At 41.4% G+C, this 17400-nt stretch overlaps 1 protein-coding gene across 5 annotated transcripts in view; it reads right to left on the reverse strand.

The window, feature by feature from the left end:
• Positions 1-5045: 5045 nt before the first annotated feature.
• The window catches only part of ATF7IP (activating transcription factor 7 interacting protein), a 101380-nt gene continuing 89025 nt past the window's right edge, over positions 5046-17400 (reverse strand). For all 5 annotated transcript variants that reach the window (XM_063133655.1, XM_063133654.1, XM_063133651.1 and 2 more), the window contains exons 13-15: positions 14789-14974; positions 10481-10593; positions 5046-10045 (exon numbers count right to left, since the gene is read on the reverse strand). In XM_063133655.1, coding sequence (XP_062989725.1) covers positions 9629-10045; positions 10481-10593; positions 14789-14974 — 716 coding nt within the window. In that variant the 3' untranslated portion in view covers positions 5046-9628. The remainder of the gene's footprint in view (positions 10046-10480; positions 10594-14788; positions 14975-17400) is intronic.

Raw genomic sequence — 17400 nt, forward strand, 5'->3', positions numbered from 1 at the left:
GCTGTCAGAATTATTTTATTTGAATTAAGGCAAGAAAGCATATCTTCACATACATTTCAAACACTGCCATTCCCATTCCCTCCTTCTGTGAAGTTCCAGAGCTTCAAAATCCCCTGGAGGTCGGAAGCTGACCAAATAGACTAGCAGCCACCAGGTAAGACAGAGAGCACGGTTTTAAGCCTTTGACATTCCTTGCTTCTTGCATTCTCTGTTGGAACCACCAGATGGCAGCAGCATCTTTCTTGTGCATTGTAGTCCAGTAATATCCAAGCAAACTTTCCCTTCCATAATTTGCGCATCATGTGCCTCAACCACAGACTTCAAATCCAACACCATCTACAACCTGTTCTCTGACTATACCAGCTAATAAATTCAGATGTACTCTAAACACATGGATATTAATTGTCCCTATGAAAACTACCATAGGTGTAAGAACAACAGAGTATTGTAGTACCTTAAAAGTCTAACACATAAAAGACTAACTTGCCATAATGTTTGCTAGGTCATTTCAGGTGGTTTGTTGTTTTTTGATACAATAGACTAACAAAGCTACTCCTCTATAGCTGTACCTGGGATATTCTGTCAGAAAAGCAGCCGAGGAAGCTGCATGTTAGTCTCTATAGGATATTTTCCTTTGCTTCTTTGGCCACTGCACAGCCAGGAGGTAGTAAGGGGGCCTACTTACACACATGCCTTGCTACTCATAAGACAGAGTGAGGCAGCAGATGCTGGGGGACCAAGAGCAGTGGCAAGGCAGTGTTAGGGGATCAACCTCCGTGTGCCATGCAGCCTGCCCAGTGTCCCCTGAGCTAGCAGTGCAAGATGTTGTCCTGTCACCACGATTGACGTAAACTTCAACTGCCAGCCCAGTTGGCCTCTATATGTGGAATGCGGGGGGGGGGGGCATCTTATCCTTTGCTGAAGGCAGTAAAATGTCTTGGTCCAGCCCTGCACACCTAGATAGCATCCAGTGTTAATGTTACATAGAGCAGACCCACTGGAATGAATGGAACTTAAGTAAGTCATGACTAACCTATATATTGTATGTAATCTATGTTTATGCTTTCCATGGTTTTAAATTTTGCATATCGGTTTTTAATGTTCGGTGTTTTAATCTTTGTAAACCGCCCAGAGAGCTTCAGCTGTAGGGCGGTATATAAATCATAGAATCATAGAATAGCAGAGTTGGAAGGGGCCTACAAGGCCATCGAGTCCAACCCCCTGCTCAATGCAGGAATAGTATTTAATTGCTTTTAATGGGTCTACTCTATGTAGAACTAACATTAGATACTACCCTGGAAACACACACACTGCATTTGAGCACATGTTACAATGAGGGATTAGAGAACTTGTGGGGCCCAGGAAAGCGCACCTCCCTAATAGTATGCTGGGAGAATTGCGCACTTTCCGGAGGCCCCAGAACGTGCACCTCCCCTCCCCCTCCCCGTGCCAATCATGGCCCTAAAAGCCGTCTTTATCCGCCCTGGTTCAGCCGACACAAGCCATGGCGACCACTGGTCAGGGCTTTCATATTTGTGAAGATGAATGGCATGCAATACTCCCAAGAGTTAATTAACCCACAGTGGGCTGTCATGTCATCTGAACCAGGTCAATAATTGTGCTCAGAATCCAGAGTAGCTCTTTCAAAATTATCAAGATATTGAGATGAAATCATGGTCTGTTTACTCTGAATAGGCCAAATTTTGTAGCTTTGTTCTGAAGCAGGAGTGCAGATCAATTGAAGTGAGCATCTTCTTTGCCCAGCACTGAGAGAGGCTCCCTTTATCAGCGCTGAGCAGAATGTATTTATTGAACATTATTATTAGGCCATTTTAAGCGTGTAACACTCCAAAAAGAATGTTCGTACTTGATGGTTCAGGAGCAGCAGTTTACGTCTCTTCCTGGGAGCTAATTACAGCGCTGTCTCAACGTATTTTAGAGCCCTCAGCAAGGTGCAATTTTGGCGCTCCTTTGTACCATCCCCTCATGCAACCCTGTTAGTTCCTGAACAGCATAACATGTGTTCATAAGGGAGGATCACAATTTTTCCTGGAATATTGATTGTTCCTATTTTTGATTTCTTTAACATTACAAGATTTGTCACTGTTTTGTAAGGTGCTTTAAACATTTGAAGAAAAGCGAATTGCAAAATCAACATTAATACTACTGCAAGAACAATAGCGAAACACTCTATAAATATTGTGTAACTATCAAAAATAGACTTTATCCTCATCATGATGGAGCTATAACATTCAACAGTATCACAGCAGGTTACAAACAAACTCATGCCTAACATTTGAAGTTTTGTTCTATAATGCCCGTAACGCCAATATGCGTATTCCCATATGTTTTATGACTAGATTAAGGAACATGTAGCTTGAAGCAAATGAAATTCTAATTAATATTTGCATCATGGTCTACATACAGAAATAAATGCACTAAAATGAGCGAGGAATGAATATCCCCCAAAATAGTTTGTTTAAACTTATAATTGTATACTTTTCTTTTCAATATACAGTAAACTCTATGAGTAACTCTATTGCATCAAGGTGAAAATAGTACTCCATGGTGACCAGCACAACCCTTCAAATCTTGAGTATTAATTAGAACAGCAGAAGCACTGAATGGTGATACGACAACAATCTTCTAAAATATATATGCTATTAAATATAGCCACTGATCAGTATATCTGAATGCAATACCAACATATTGAATGAGCTTCATTTAGATTCCAGCAGTAATTGCAACTCAGCACTGAAAAACAGCTGCAAATCAAATGACACACACAAGAACTACTAGCAGGAGGCTAGAATACCTTTTTCATGGAGCAAGAAAATCTACAATAGTTGGGTCTTATTAATTTAGAAAAAAAGGCATCTAAGGAAGGACTTGATAGAGGTTTATAAAATTCTTCATTATCAAAAATGAAGAGATTAAACCTTCAGAGTATAATGAGCAAAACTCACTATATATATATATATATATATATATATATATATATATATATATATATATGAATGAATATTCACAATCCAAAGGGGCATTTTTCCACAACTGATAGAATATGCCCTTTCCCTGCATCACATTCCACTTTAAAATAACAGCATACACTAAGAAACCACACACTACATCCATATGAATAACTCTGCTGCTAATGTTTAAGAAGGGATATATGCAGAGGAACAGAATGTCTTAAAAGGGCCCTTTGCATCAGCAGTAGCAGCAGATCTCTTTGCATAAGACCCCCCTCGCTTGGCTCACCCCACATTCTTGCATGCCTGTTCCACTGCTGCGGCGCGCCTGGCTCCCTCCCTGCCTGCTCCCGTCCCACTGAAGAATAGCCCGAGTGAGGAGAGCGAGCCTTTGCAACACCAACAGCATCACCACCTCCTCACATGCTGTGGCGGAAGGCTGTGGGTAGACAACCATCTCCCTTGCCTACCTCCAGTGGAGGCACTGGGAGCTATGACTTAAGAGTAACAGATATCTTTCTGTATTGTTTTGAAAAAGTCATCCGTGATCTGCTCCTCTTTGGAGAAGGGAGTGAGCATCAGCCTTTGTTTTTGGCAGCTCACCCTGAGGCCCTTAATAAGAAATCATTTCTGCTTGTCACAATTTGGTCCTGTTTTTCTTCTTCTGCTGGATAGGAGGAGTGTGTTCTTCGTATCATTCCACTGTCCTAGACAAATCATTACCTGGTTGGGTGTACACTCAGCAGCATCCTAGATTTTCACAGACGTGGGTAGGGGGGAACCTATTAGGATGGTCCATCCCAGGAGGCTGATAGATTCAAATGTTCTTCTGATGGACCTTGAAGACTTTCTTCTCTCATAAACTTGCAATCTTATTGAAGGCTTGGTTGACCTTTGGGACAAAGAAATGGCCTGGGCAGTTGACACAATTGCTCTCGAATGTCCTCTCCCTTAGCATAGAGCTAAGTTAGCTCCTTGGTGGTCCAAGGAGCAGACAGCAATAACACAGCAAGGAAGATGACTAGAGCAACAGTGGTGGAGGATAGCTGATGAACATAATAAAACACAGGTGAAAGTCTACTCTATAGCGGTGATAGCAGCAAATAAATTGTACTTTCCCACCATTGCATCTGCTCAAAGACAGCCAATGGAGTTATTCTAAGTAGTTAAGAGGCAGGATGAAGAAGTAAAGTTAAGTTTGCATTTTAATGTGAACTTACCTAATCTTGTACTTTCAAACCAATACATGAACCAAAATGTAGTTATCCTTTGAAATACCCACATTTCCAATTTTTTAAATTGGTTCTCCAATCAAAGAATGTGTACAAAATGGATATATTAGTGAAAATAACATTTAAAAATGTATATTAGGAAAGTTGCTTGCACAAGTGTATTAGGCAGTATTTCATACAAAATGCATGTATTGGGAGAAATGTGCACAAACATATGTATGAATTCTCAGGTGAACTTTACAACAAACATTCTCAAAATTTAGGATGAACTGAACTTATTGGAAAAATGAGAAACAAAAATTGATAAAACTGTCCATCCCTAGTTAGAAGTCTTTCGCCTCTTGGTTTACAAACTGGAGAGGATGACTTGGTAGCCAGATGTGACCAATTAGCAAGGCATTTTGTGGATAAAGTTGCTCATATCTATTCTGACTTAGAAGTGGTTTTAGTGATGTCTTGGCCATTGCCCTAGGGTGTCCCTCAGGGTGTTTTTCTCATCTTCATGAAGCCATTGTGGGATGTTATTTAGGGTTTAAGTATCACCAATTTGTGAATGACACAGACTCTCTTTTCCACCTTGTTCTAGGGAAGCTGTCAAGGTCCTGAACCATTGATGGGCAGTGGTAATGGATTAGATGCTTCAAGTTTGGGGGTCCTTTTGGAACTGGCCTTGCTGACAAGGGCTGTATGTAGGGGGAATGCAGCTGGGCTCCCTTGTTGAGGCAGTTGCATTTGCTTCCAGTTTGTTTCTGGGTACAATTCAAAATGTTGGTGAGACTGTTAAAGCCCTTAACCCAAGATTCCCTTGTTAATCAGAACCAACCACACAAGACTCCAAAAGTTAAAAACCCAGTAGTTTATTTCAAAGTATAAATCTCAGGCTTGTCAGACAAAACCCCACTACAATTAACACGTATACAGACACTAATCTACAATGCATACAAAAGTTAGGGAGAACTTGCCATTGCCCTGCTTAAACTGGACTTTTTGGTACGTCCTACATTATTTTTATGTACATGTTTATCTGCAGAAGAAAAAAATCAGAGTGCAAGTTTATATAAAGGGTTTTGTAGCAGTTTATTTGCCAGTGGCTGATAAATTATTGAAGTCCAACAAGTACCCCAAGATTTGGCTGTCCAGTTATTTTATTTACAGATAAAACTTCAACCTAGACAGCACTTAAAATATATTTTCAAACAGGAAAAGCCAGCACAATAAGGTAAGAAAACAATCCATGTGCTTCAAAATATTGATTAGATCCAATGATAAAAGAACACATTTTAATTTGTACTCTTCTCTACTTGTACATGTTACTCTCCTCAACATAAAACTGGTTCCAGGAAGGTTGAGATAACCTGCTTGTGGCAAAAGCAGAAGGCCATCCTCTGTATTGCCAAAACATTGGTACCCACTTCTCACACAACCCAAACACAAAAAAAGAAAGAAGAATCTTCAATATATCAAGCTTACATTTTCAAAATCTGGATTATTTTGCCATTGACTGAATGAGAATACTAAGGGAGTTCGAAAGTGGCATCATCTCAACCTTGTTTTGTACTGTGGCTGCAATTGTCCTAACTAATACTGTGATGTGGTTATTCAGGGAACAAGGCTACTGACACATTGACCCTAAATGTAATGGGGATTATATGGACACAGACTACCTAGACAAAGAGCCTTAAATGAAAGGGTGAACCAGTGTGATTTATTGCAGTACAACATGTGTTCTAATCACAGCAGCTTCCCTCTTTGCTCTCACAGACATCAATAGCTTTGTCACCATTTCCCTTGAGTCCTTTGTGCACAACGTATACCTTTAGCAGAGTAACTGCTGCAAACATGCTGAAATTCAGCCATGTTGCAGTCCTTGAGACACACAGGATACTTCTTGATATATTCAAAGTTCTTACAACATTTGCCAACATGCTTGAGGACCCTATCTTCTGCCACTAAATTTCCAGTATAGAAACCATTGTACCACCATTCCCTTCCAAGTCTCCATCAGCTGCTGAGGTTTTACCTGAAAAGGCTTTTTAGCTGTAATCAAAAAACAGAATGGAAGATACAAGCAACTTAACCCAGGGGATTCACAGGAATTTAGCAGCAATTGTCCCACCACTTTCTTATTTTTTGAACAGTGAACATCTTTCACTTATCCTTTCCTCTGAAATGGAACTAAATGCAGGGGTAGGCAACATGGTGACCTCCAGATGTTTTGGACTACAACTCTCATTAAGTCACAGCCAGCATGGCCAATGGTCAAGGATTAACAGAGCTGTATTCCAAAACATCTGGAGGGCACCAGGTTGCCTACCTCTAAGCTAGAAGATAGATTCTCAAATATTAAAGACAAAGAATAGAACATTGGTGTAATACAGATGAAAAAACATACTTCAGTTTCACATTTAATAGCAGTAAAAAACAGAATTTTCAAGCATGGGCCGGCCATATACTGCAGCATGGAAAGCAAGGTAAAAAAAAAATACTGACACAATACAATGGACATTGAAAACCCATCTCGCCCACTCTGTCTTGAGATCTTTTGACAATATCTCCTCTGCCCAATCTATAATGCGTTGAGTGGGATGCACAATTTCTCAATGAGCACAGGGTAGTAAAAATCCAACACCTCTGCAGTTTGGTGTTGTACAATCTGGTTTAGCTTATAATACTTTGATAAAAGGTAAATATTATTTTCAAATATTTATTGTAAATGATCTTTTCTTTGGAGCTAGGAATACGGCACCACAATACAAGGCCATAAGGTCCCAAAATGTGAGCTCTTACCAGCAGCTCAGTTCAAGCCATTATTTCTACCTTCCCCCTCTATTGCCTTTCATAATTTGCCAGTCATATCCATTCTGCTTCATAAAGTGTGGTTCCCCCCTCTATCCCCAGTACCAGTTTCAATTAACAAATCCGAAGACAAAACTATGCCATAAAGTACACCAGTTGAATATAACAAAAAATGTAGTTAGCACCCATCACAAGTCTGACTGAAAGTGGAATGATATCTGCTCCTGGAGGCTGAAGAAGTTTTCCCCCCTCTCTCTAACAATAGGCAAGATGTGCAAAGCATGGAGGTGTAGTTTTCTCAGACCAGGATTTTGTGGGTATATTTAGGGAATATTTATCTAATTCTGCTTTGTGGCAAGTTCTTAAATGATTTCTGTCTGCCTTGATTTAAAAACAGGAATGTGGCCCTCCAGATGCTGTTGGACTACAACTCCCATAAATCCCAACTACTGGCCATGCTGGCTGATACTGATGGGAGCTGTACCCAGATTTAAAATACATGACCAATGTACCCCCAATTCAAGAGTTAACACATCCTTTCCAGCTGCTTGACTTTATTACCCAAATATAATAAAATGGGAGAGGAAGAACCCATTTTTTCCAGCAAGACCGAATACAGATAGTAAACAACATCTTTGCCTAGATACAAGTGGGGTTGTGGGGGTCAACAGCAAAGTGGTAAGCCCCTAGTTTTTCATCCCCCTTTTAAATGCATTTTTGTAACAAAATGCTCCAGCCGTATATTTTTCGTACTCTTCCAAATGGCAGCTGACTTTTTTTAGTATTAAAACCAACCCAATTAGAGGTGGCCCAAAGATATTCTAAACTGAGAACAAAGTTATCTTGGTAGTGGCTCCTCTAGAGAGCTCATTGGTTGCTTTAATATCAAGGTGCTAGCAAACAGGCAAACTAAAGAGTTTTGTTTCTGACGGTGATAGCACCACTGCTAAGCAAGTGAGGCAAACTGATTATGTGTCAGCTGTCTGCTACTGGAGACCGAGAAATTCCCCACAAAGAGCAAAAACAAATTTTATCTGTCTCAAAGATAATTCTTGATTAGAGCCATTAGAAAGATCAGCCAAAATTTCACAGAAAGAATTCCATGTTGCTCAAAAGGAATGTAACACAGATGAGGACATAAGTGTACCATATATAAAAATTAAAACAATTTTACTCCAAGTATGTTCTCTCAGAAACAGAATTAAGACCCTGTATCTCCAAAATACACAGTATCAACAAGCTCCAGTCTGCCTCTCTTCTGAACCTTACATTTCAGTTTCAACTCTTATCGGCTTCAAAATAAGAAGTTTTAGAAAGTGCTGGACCCTGGGCCAACAATGACGTTGGAAGAGCTGCCACCCACTCCTTGCTGGAGATGATGAACCAGGAAGACAATAGACGTGCTGCTTTCCTCTGGAAGACGGCATGGTGCAGCTTTCTTCTATGTCCACGTCAGGTGTAGTTTAGCTCTTGGTGTGATGGTAGGAAGTGGAGGTACTATTCTGTTGCCTTGACTCAGTCAGTGAAAGAATGAAAGATTGTAATTGAATATTTAGTTGATTGCTTTCATCAAGGGACCTTATCAGGGTGGCCTTACATAGCAGCCCAAGTGTTTATCTGTTTGAGGAGAATGAAGCGTCTTATGCCACAAAGATCACTTCTGGAGAGTCTATAGTGCACACCAACTTCCCAAGAAGAACATGATGCAGCCAAATACTGTCAGTGTGACTTATCTTCACAGATTAATTAGAGCAAGTAATTTAAACACTGACTCAAATTATTTGGGAATTAAGTTAGGAAGCCTGGTTACTACTCCTTGGGTGTGAAGAACGAGAGGTTATAACATTCTGGGGCTAGGAAGAAGAGCAGAAAAATGAAAGAGGGCAAAAAAGGAGGAACATACAAAGTGTGATTGCATTTATTTGTGAAATTATTGTTTAAGGCACAAATTAAATTTTCTTTAAAAAGAGAAGGGTCATAAGAGGAGGATCAGTAAGTTATTGGAATTGCAAATGAAGTTTTCTACAGACCTGTTCTGCCTGGCTTCAGAATGCTCCCTGGTTCTGGTGGGCAAGCACTCTGTACAAACAGCCAGAGGATTGCTCACTCCCCTCTTTCTCACTTGATTAAGTAGATGCACACACATTCCTCAAGAACTGGACACATACACGGCCCTTTGCCTCTGGAAAGCAGGAGATGGCTTGTAAGGTAAGACTGGTCACTGTTACAAAGTAAAAGAAAGCAGGACCCTGAATCTTAGCTTCCCTCCTAATGTGACCAATGAACACTCCTCCTCCGTCAATGGTCTTCCTGTTCAGCCCACTGAGACACATCAGTATAATGCCAAATTCCCAAGACTTAGGGTCTCACTATTTAACTGGTAAGAGCAGCTTGAGAGGGGAGGAGAGAAGATTTCGTACTTCAAGACTTAATCAGAAATACAGGCTCTCCCATTGCAGGCTAGGAATTTATTTTGGTTTTGGTTGTAAGTTCTGTAGTGTATGACATAGCTGTCCAACATAATCCTGCAGAGGGGATTTTACAGTGAATTTCATGCATGAGAATAAACCCAAAACCAGAGTAAGCCACAACTGTGGGGCAAGAATGGAAGCCTTCAAAGTCTCAAGTTTAACTGCTTTGGGAAGCAATCACATCTGTTGACTGAGGGTCACAAAAGGGTCCAAACCGTCCATAGATGTCTTTAGCACGAACTGCAAAATAGTATTTGCTGCCAGACACAAACTGAGTAAGTGTGCATGCCATGGGCAGGGGGAGGGCCTTTACTTCCCCAATCTTTTTCCATTGAGAGGGCACAGTGGCACTGGGGTCCTCATGGTAGGCATACAGATGATAGCTATCCACACTGGCACAGCTCCGGTCCACTTCCAAAACACTCCAGGATAGCACTATGCCATTTTGACTTTGTACACGTGCTAACTTCAGGTGTGGCTTCTGAGGCAGAGAGGTGTTGGCAGCTTCAGGAGGCAAGCGTGATGGCTGTGGGGCCTCTGGCAGTGGGGCTGGGTGCACAGGCCGCAATGGCTCCTGAGGAACAGAGAAGAGGTACAATGAGGGTAGAGGTAGCTGTCTCATCAACGTTTTCAAATGTGTATCCTCTCAACCAAACAATGTGAGCATTCCCAAGGCCAAGAACAATTCCCAGATCTCAACAAGTATTGGATTAACTTGTGATGGACTCTTGTGTTTCAACTTGAAAAGATTAATCCAGTGCTTTCATTGTTTCATTGGTCTTTCTGATAGTACTGTTTTATGACTGTTGGCCACCTTGAACACTTCAAGAAAAGGATGGATTAAAACATTGAAAATTATATAAATAAATCTATTTATAAATAATTCTGTGTCTACTTAAGTAGAGCCTGGCCAGTCCCAAACTGCTAAAGGATATTGCTTATAAGTAATTAGCATATATGACAGAGGATGGACAGATACCCTAGTCTGAACATGGATAAAGGTACTTACTGAATGCACTTGAGGTGGCCGATGATGCACTGTGAGCTGAGGCCCTCCAGATCCCAAGGTCAGCCCGTTGTTCACAACATATGTTGTTGTTTGAGGCATTCGCACTGTCACACCTATATAGAAATGGAGGGAAAGTCATCTGTATAAGTATGTTTGTGCCTCCTTTTCTGGACAGCTGTTGTTGCAAATCATGCTATCATAAGCGACCTAATTTTCTGATCCTGAAAAGAGTTGCCATCTCCCCTCTAACCAAAATAAAATGGCGCACCTTTTAAAAGTTTCTAATTGAGCGGCCTGAGCGTATGAAATCAAGTAGATACATCTAGTAATCTTCCTCTCCATCTTGAACTGAAACTGAGATAGTCTCCTCCCTCCGGATAGCAAGTCATGTTTTGCTAGACCCCACCTTCTCTCTGAGAAAGTGTTAATTCTTTGTTGCCAGCTCTCATGCTGGCTGAATGCAAAGGAACACTTTTGTTATGAGGGGGTAAAGTGCCTCATTGCTCTAGGCGACCTCTAGAACAGGGATGGAGCAGAATTACCTACCCACCTATTAGGCAGCATATCTTTAGATATTACTATATAGTACCTGAACAGGAGCACAACTTTTTGTTCCATCCATGTTTGTCAAATCTAGCTTTTATAGGGGTCATTTCATACATTACAGATTAAGAATGTATGCCACATGCGTACAGCTGCACATTATCATAATGTCTGAAGAAGTGACACAGATGTATTTCATGCATACTTAAGTGGCAGGAACCAATGGCCATAGTAATGTGACAGTACACATGCACATACATGGTAGCAGATGTTCTTATGCGTCCTTCAATTCTCTTCTGAAGCCTAATCCACCATCTCTCCCCGCCTCTCTGTCTGCTAATAACTTTGCCTCTTTTTTCAATGCTAAAATCCAAACTATTCGCTCTGATCTGGCCAGCTCTGCTCCTCTTCCAGTTCCTGTTCCTCATCTGTCGGTTCCTCCTGCAAATTTCTCTGCGTTTCCTTCGGTCTCAGCTGATGAACTGTCTACAATACTGCGCTCTTCGAAGCCTTCCACTTGTTCTTGTGATCCGATTCCTTCTCGCGTCTTTATTAATCTTATCCCTGCTATCCTCCCTTCCTTGCTTCATATTATTAATTTTTCTCTGTCCTCTGGTTCATTTCCTTCTGCTTTTAAACATGCTACAGTCTCTCCTATTCTCAAGAAACCTACTCTTGATAGGCTATCTCTGTCTAACTACCGACCTGTCTCTTTGTTGCCGTTTGTTTCAAAGATCCTGGAGCGTGTGGTCTACTCTCGTTGTCTTGACTTTCTTTCTAGTAACTCTGCTCTGGATCCTTTTCAATCTGGATTCCGTCCTTTGCATTCCACTGAAACAGCCCTTACTAAGATCACCAATGATCTCCTTACTGCCAAGTCTAAAGGCCATTATTCTGTTCTTATTCTCCTTGATCTAACTGCAGCCTTTGACACGGTTGATCATGATCTTCTCTTAGATTCCCTTCATGACCTTGGATTTTGTGGCTCTGTCTATAACTGGTTTGCCTCCTATCTAGCGGGTCGCTCTTTCAGCGTGTTGGCTAATGGCAGCTCGTCTTCTTCTTTTCCCCTTTCAGTAGGGGTCCTGCAAGGCTCGGTGCTTGGTCCGCTGTTGTTTTCTTTATACATGTTGCCCTTGGGTAATCTTATTCAATCTCATGGCCTCCAATATCATCTGTATGCCGATGATACACAATTATATCGTTCATCTCCAGATCTTTCTCCTGATGTTCATGATCGTATCTCGGCATGTCTTTCAGATATCTCAGCTTGGTTGCTTCATCGTCATTTGAAACTTAATATGGCAAAGACTGAATTGCTTGTTTTTCCTCCTAAACCTTCTCCTCATCTCTCATTCTCTCTTACTGTCAATGATGTTACGCTTACTCCAGTCAAGGAAGCTCGTAGTCTTGGCTTTATATTTGATTCCTCGCTTTCCTTTATTCCTCATATTGAGGCAGTAGCTAAATCCTGTCGTTTTTTCCTGTATAATATTGCCAGGATTCGATCATTTTTGTCTGTCTCTTCTGCCAAGACTCTTGTTCATGCACTTGTTATCTCTCGGTTGGACTACTGCAACCTTCTTCTCACTGGCCTTTCTTCTTCTCACATCAGTCCGTTGGTTTCTGTTCACCACTCTGCTGCTAAGATCATCTTCTTGGCTCGCCGCTCTGACCATGTAACTCCACTTCTGAAATCTCTTCATTGGCTTCCAATTCACTTCAGAAGCCAATATAAACTTCTCCTGTTGACCTACAAAGCTTTTCACTGTCTAGCTCCTTCCTATCTCTCCTCTCTCATCTCACACTATTGCCCCGCTCGTGCTCTTCGCTCCTCCGATGCCATGTTTCTCGCCTGCCCAAGGGTCTCTACTTCCCTTGCTCGGCTTCGTCCATTTTCTTCTGCTGCCCCTTACGCCTGGAACGCTCTTCCAGAACATTTGAGAAATACAAGTTCAACCGCAGCTTTTAAAGCTCAGCTAAAAACTTTTCTTTTTCCTAAAGCTTTTAAAACTTGATTTTGTTCTGACTTTATACTGTTAGTTTTACCCTACCCAGTGCCTGTTTACCCTACCCTGTGCCTGTTTGCTTTCTCTTCCCCTCCTTATTGTTTTATTATGATTTTATTAGAATGTAAGCCTATGCGGCAGGGTCTTGCTATTTACTGTTTTACTCTGTACAGCACCATGTACATTGATGGTGCTATATAAATAAATAAATAAATAAATAATAATAATAATGCCCCAATTCAGGAAAATATAACTAAGTATAGATAAAAATCTATACATGTATTAAACTTCCTTCTGCATTGGAATGTGCATCCAAACCTAAATGAGATTTGGACACACTTTGGTATGGGTATTGTACATTGTTCCGAACTCCAGTTCAATGTGTACCCCCATAAACTCTCACTAAAGAGACCCAAACTTTCAATTTTAGATGTTTTTAACTATTGTATTATATAATATAATACTTTTACAAAGTGTGGCTTCCAAAAAAACCCAATAAAGGAAATCCTATGCAAAATATAATCAAATAGCAGTGGAACCTCAGCAGCAGCATGTCTTCCTGATGTGTTTATGAAGAGTGAACAATGTCGCTAATGGTCTTGTAAATCTATGTTGTAAATGAATTCAATGACGCTGTAAATCTGATGGAAGCATATAGATCAGTGCACTAATTTGTATTTGTATATTGTACATTTATAATGAATTGGTGTGTTTTTTGTATCACAAAAACCTTTCAATAAAAACAAAAAACTGTAATTCATATTTGTTATTAAGGTATTTAGCTTGCTCAGACATTCATAAATTGCTCCATGCAAAGTATTACCAAGGACATTGCCATATGGAAGAAACCTCTGACCCAGTATATCCACAAATACAGCTGATGCTCCCAGTGGTGACAGAAAAACAGGGCTGCTGCATGCATGAATGGCTGTAGTAAGTGTCAGCCATATCTGAGGATGTTCAAGGTCACTTATTTCCTAGAGGCAGTTGCACTCCTGTGGATGCTTGGGACATTTTACATGGCGTGATTGGTGTTGTTGTTGATAACAATGGGGATATAGAGGAGCCGTTTAAGAAAGAAAATAAAGATTGTAAAGATTGTAAAGACTGTAAGATTGTAAACTTTGACATCTGTCAAAAGCCTTGCAGAATTCACATTTAAATAAGATCTACATCTTGCAAAAGCAAGAACAGAGGGTCAGACACCCTCAGTGCAGAACTTAAGTGACACCTAAATCCAAAGAGACCAACACACCGAACTCCAGTTGAAATAGCCTCTCTTGCCTGTCTCCTTGAAAGACATCAGAAAAAAAATTGTTCAAAAGTAAAATGTTTCACTATAAAGAAATTGTTGTTGTTATAATTAATTAATTAATTAATATAGCACCATCAACGTACATGGTGCTGTACATAGTAGTTGCAGCAAAATGATAATGAGGCAAACATATACAGTAACAGTTATATCTGCATTACTGTATAACCACTTTCGAGGTAAATAATCTTTACTAGAGTCTTGTGCATGGTGAATTTCACTCGTGTTCTGGTATTTTGTATCACCAGAGCTCAGCCAAAAATAAATACTTTTTGAAAAACAGTAATCCTCTATCCTAAGTTTTAGATCACCATTAGCAATGATTTAAAAAAAAATCTTTACAAACACTTGGGATTTGTCCCACATTTCTATAATATTGGAAGAACATATCAAACCACATTCTGCCTACAAAGTACAAAATGAACGATGAGAAGGGCTGCTTACCTGAATTTTGTGGGTTGACCTGCCTTAAACTAGGGCTCTGCATGACAGTGGTCCTCACAGGATTCTGCCCTGACGGTGCAGGAAGTGTAGTATAGACCACTTGATGATTAGCAGGGGCTCTTGGTACTGGGAGCCTGGCAGCAGGCTGAGTCACTGGACGATGGGTTACATTCACAGTTGTCTGGGCTACAAGAAATGTAAAGTTGGAATAACCAGGATATATGGTGTTCCCAGTCTAGAAAGCATACATTGCAGAAAATGGAAACATAGCATTCCACACACCCCATAAAACTCAATTACATTTATCTTTTAGTAATGGAATTTACTGAGGAAAATAAAACATCAAAGTAATTGATTATTGGACTTCTCACCATATAGGTCAATTTCATATAGAATTATTCCCACTAGAGAATGCCAAGTGACCCACCAGCTTCCATCAGGACTGGGTTCTAGCTGTAATTCCACCTCTCTCTCTCTCTCTCTCTCACTCACACACACACACACACACACGCACACACACAGAGCGAGAGAGAGCGCTTTCTGAACCTTGAACTGTAACTAATTTATTATTTTGGTAATAAATGGGTGGAAACTCTTCAGATATAAGTATGCATTCCCAGAATGGGTCATCAAATATTTTTTCTCTCATTATCCCCTCTGGGTAACATTCAGCTACAAAGTAAAAATGCAAGTTGCTTACCTGTAACTGTAGTTCTTCGAGTGGTCATCTGTGCATTCACACTTAATGGGGCTCTGCGCCTGCGCGGAGCCTCAGTCGGACTTCTAATAGCTGAGAACTTTGGGGCAGGAACTCCTCCCCCACCATCACGTGGTATATATATGGTGTTCCCGCCCACTCCCTCAGTTCCTCAAGACCGAAGTTGAAGAACCCATGCCTCGGTATTGACAGATTACTGACACCGAAATGGGGACGGTGGGGTGGGGTGGGGGGGTAATGTGAATGCACAGATGACCACTCAAAGAACTACAGTTACAGGTAAGCAACTTGCATTTCTTCTTCGTGGTCTCTGTGCATCACACTTAATGGGGCGAATAGCGAGCTCACTTACCGGAGGCGGTGAGGTGTCACTGTAGTACGGATGCCAGGATAGCCTTCCAGAAACGAGACGAGGAGTTGGCATGCACATCTAGCTTGTAGTGCCGAATAAACGTCGACTGTGATGTCCAGGTGGCTGCCTTACACAGGTCCGAGAGGGGAATGCCTCTTGCAAAGGCTGTGGAGGTTGCAACTCCCCTAGTGGAGTGGGCTTTAACACCTGTAGGGGGTTCTTTGTGCATGGTGCGGTATGCCAGCTGGATTGTTTGTCGAATCCAAGCTGCAAGTCTCTGGTTGGAAACTGCAGCACCCTTGTTAGGTTTTCCATAACAGACGAAGAGCCTTGGGGTAGATCGAAATTGCTGGGTTCGATCTTTGTAGAATGTGAGAGCTCTTCTGACGTCTAATGAGTGTAGTCTTTTTTCTATATCGGATTTCGGGTTTGAGAAGAAAGCCGGAAGGGAGATCGGTTCGTTGATGTGGAAATCGGATGCTACCTTAGGGAGGAACGAGATGTCCGGATGAAGTGAAACAGATTCTTTGTGGAATATCAGGTAAGGATGGTCTACCTTTAGAGCTGAAAGTTCACTAACTCTTCTCGCAGAGGTGATGGCTACAAGAAATGCGACTTTCCAAGACAGAAGTTGCAGGTGACATGTTGCCATGGGTTCAGACAGTTTAGTCATGAGTGCTCTGAGCACTAGAGGAAGATTCCATGATTGAGCTTGGGGTCTAACAGGTGGTGTGAGGTTGTTTAGGCCTCTAAGGAAAGCTCTTGCCATTGGGTGACAGAATGTAGTGTACTCTTCAAAGGTTGGCCATAAGTTCAATATAGCTGCGAGGTAGACTCTAATTGAAGAAGTTTTAAATCCTTTATAAAACAGGTTTATTAGAAATTGAAGAACCTCGGATACGGGACCGTTATATGGGTCGATTCCATTGTCGGTTGCGTACCGAAGAAACGTTGCCCATTTGGACGAGTAAGAGCGTCTGGTGGGCGGTCTTTTAGAAGCGTCCAGTATCTCCTGGACTTGGTCTGAAATTTGGATCCGCGTTAAGGTTGATGGATTCGCCAAGCTGTGAGCTTCAGGGTTTACAAGTCTGGGTGGTGTACTTTGCCTGAGCTGTGTGATATCAGGTTGTGGAGTAAGGGAAGGTGCAGGAATTGGCTCTGTGAGAGTCGCATCAGTGTGTGGAACCACGTTTGTTGCGGCCACCATGGAGTTACAAGAATCGCGTTCGTCCGTTCTCTGGAGATTTTGGCAAGTGTTCTCGTTAACAATGGGAATGGTGGAAATAGGTAGAACAGAGTCCCTGACCAGTGGATGGCAAATGCATCTCCCAGAGATGTTCCGCCTCCTCCCCTGACGCAGAAGGTTGGGCAGGCTGCATTCTGCAGGGACGCAAAAAGGACCACTGTGGGCTGACCCCACTTGCAGAACAGGAATCGACGGATGCGAGGTGCTAGTTCCCATTTGTGGGATGTCTTGTCGGATCGACTCAATGTATCTGCCAGTGTGTTGGAGATTCCTGCGATGTGCACTGCTGTAAGATG

The sequence above is a fragment of the Elgaria multicarinata genome, chromosome 9 (assembly GCF_023053635.1).
Source record: "Elgaria multicarinata webbii isolate HBS135686 ecotype San Diego chromosome 9, rElgMul1.1.pri, whole genome shotgun sequence".
Classification (NCBI taxonomy): Eukaryota; Metazoa; Chordata; class Lepidosauria; order Squamata; family Anguidae; genus Elgaria; species Elgaria multicarinata.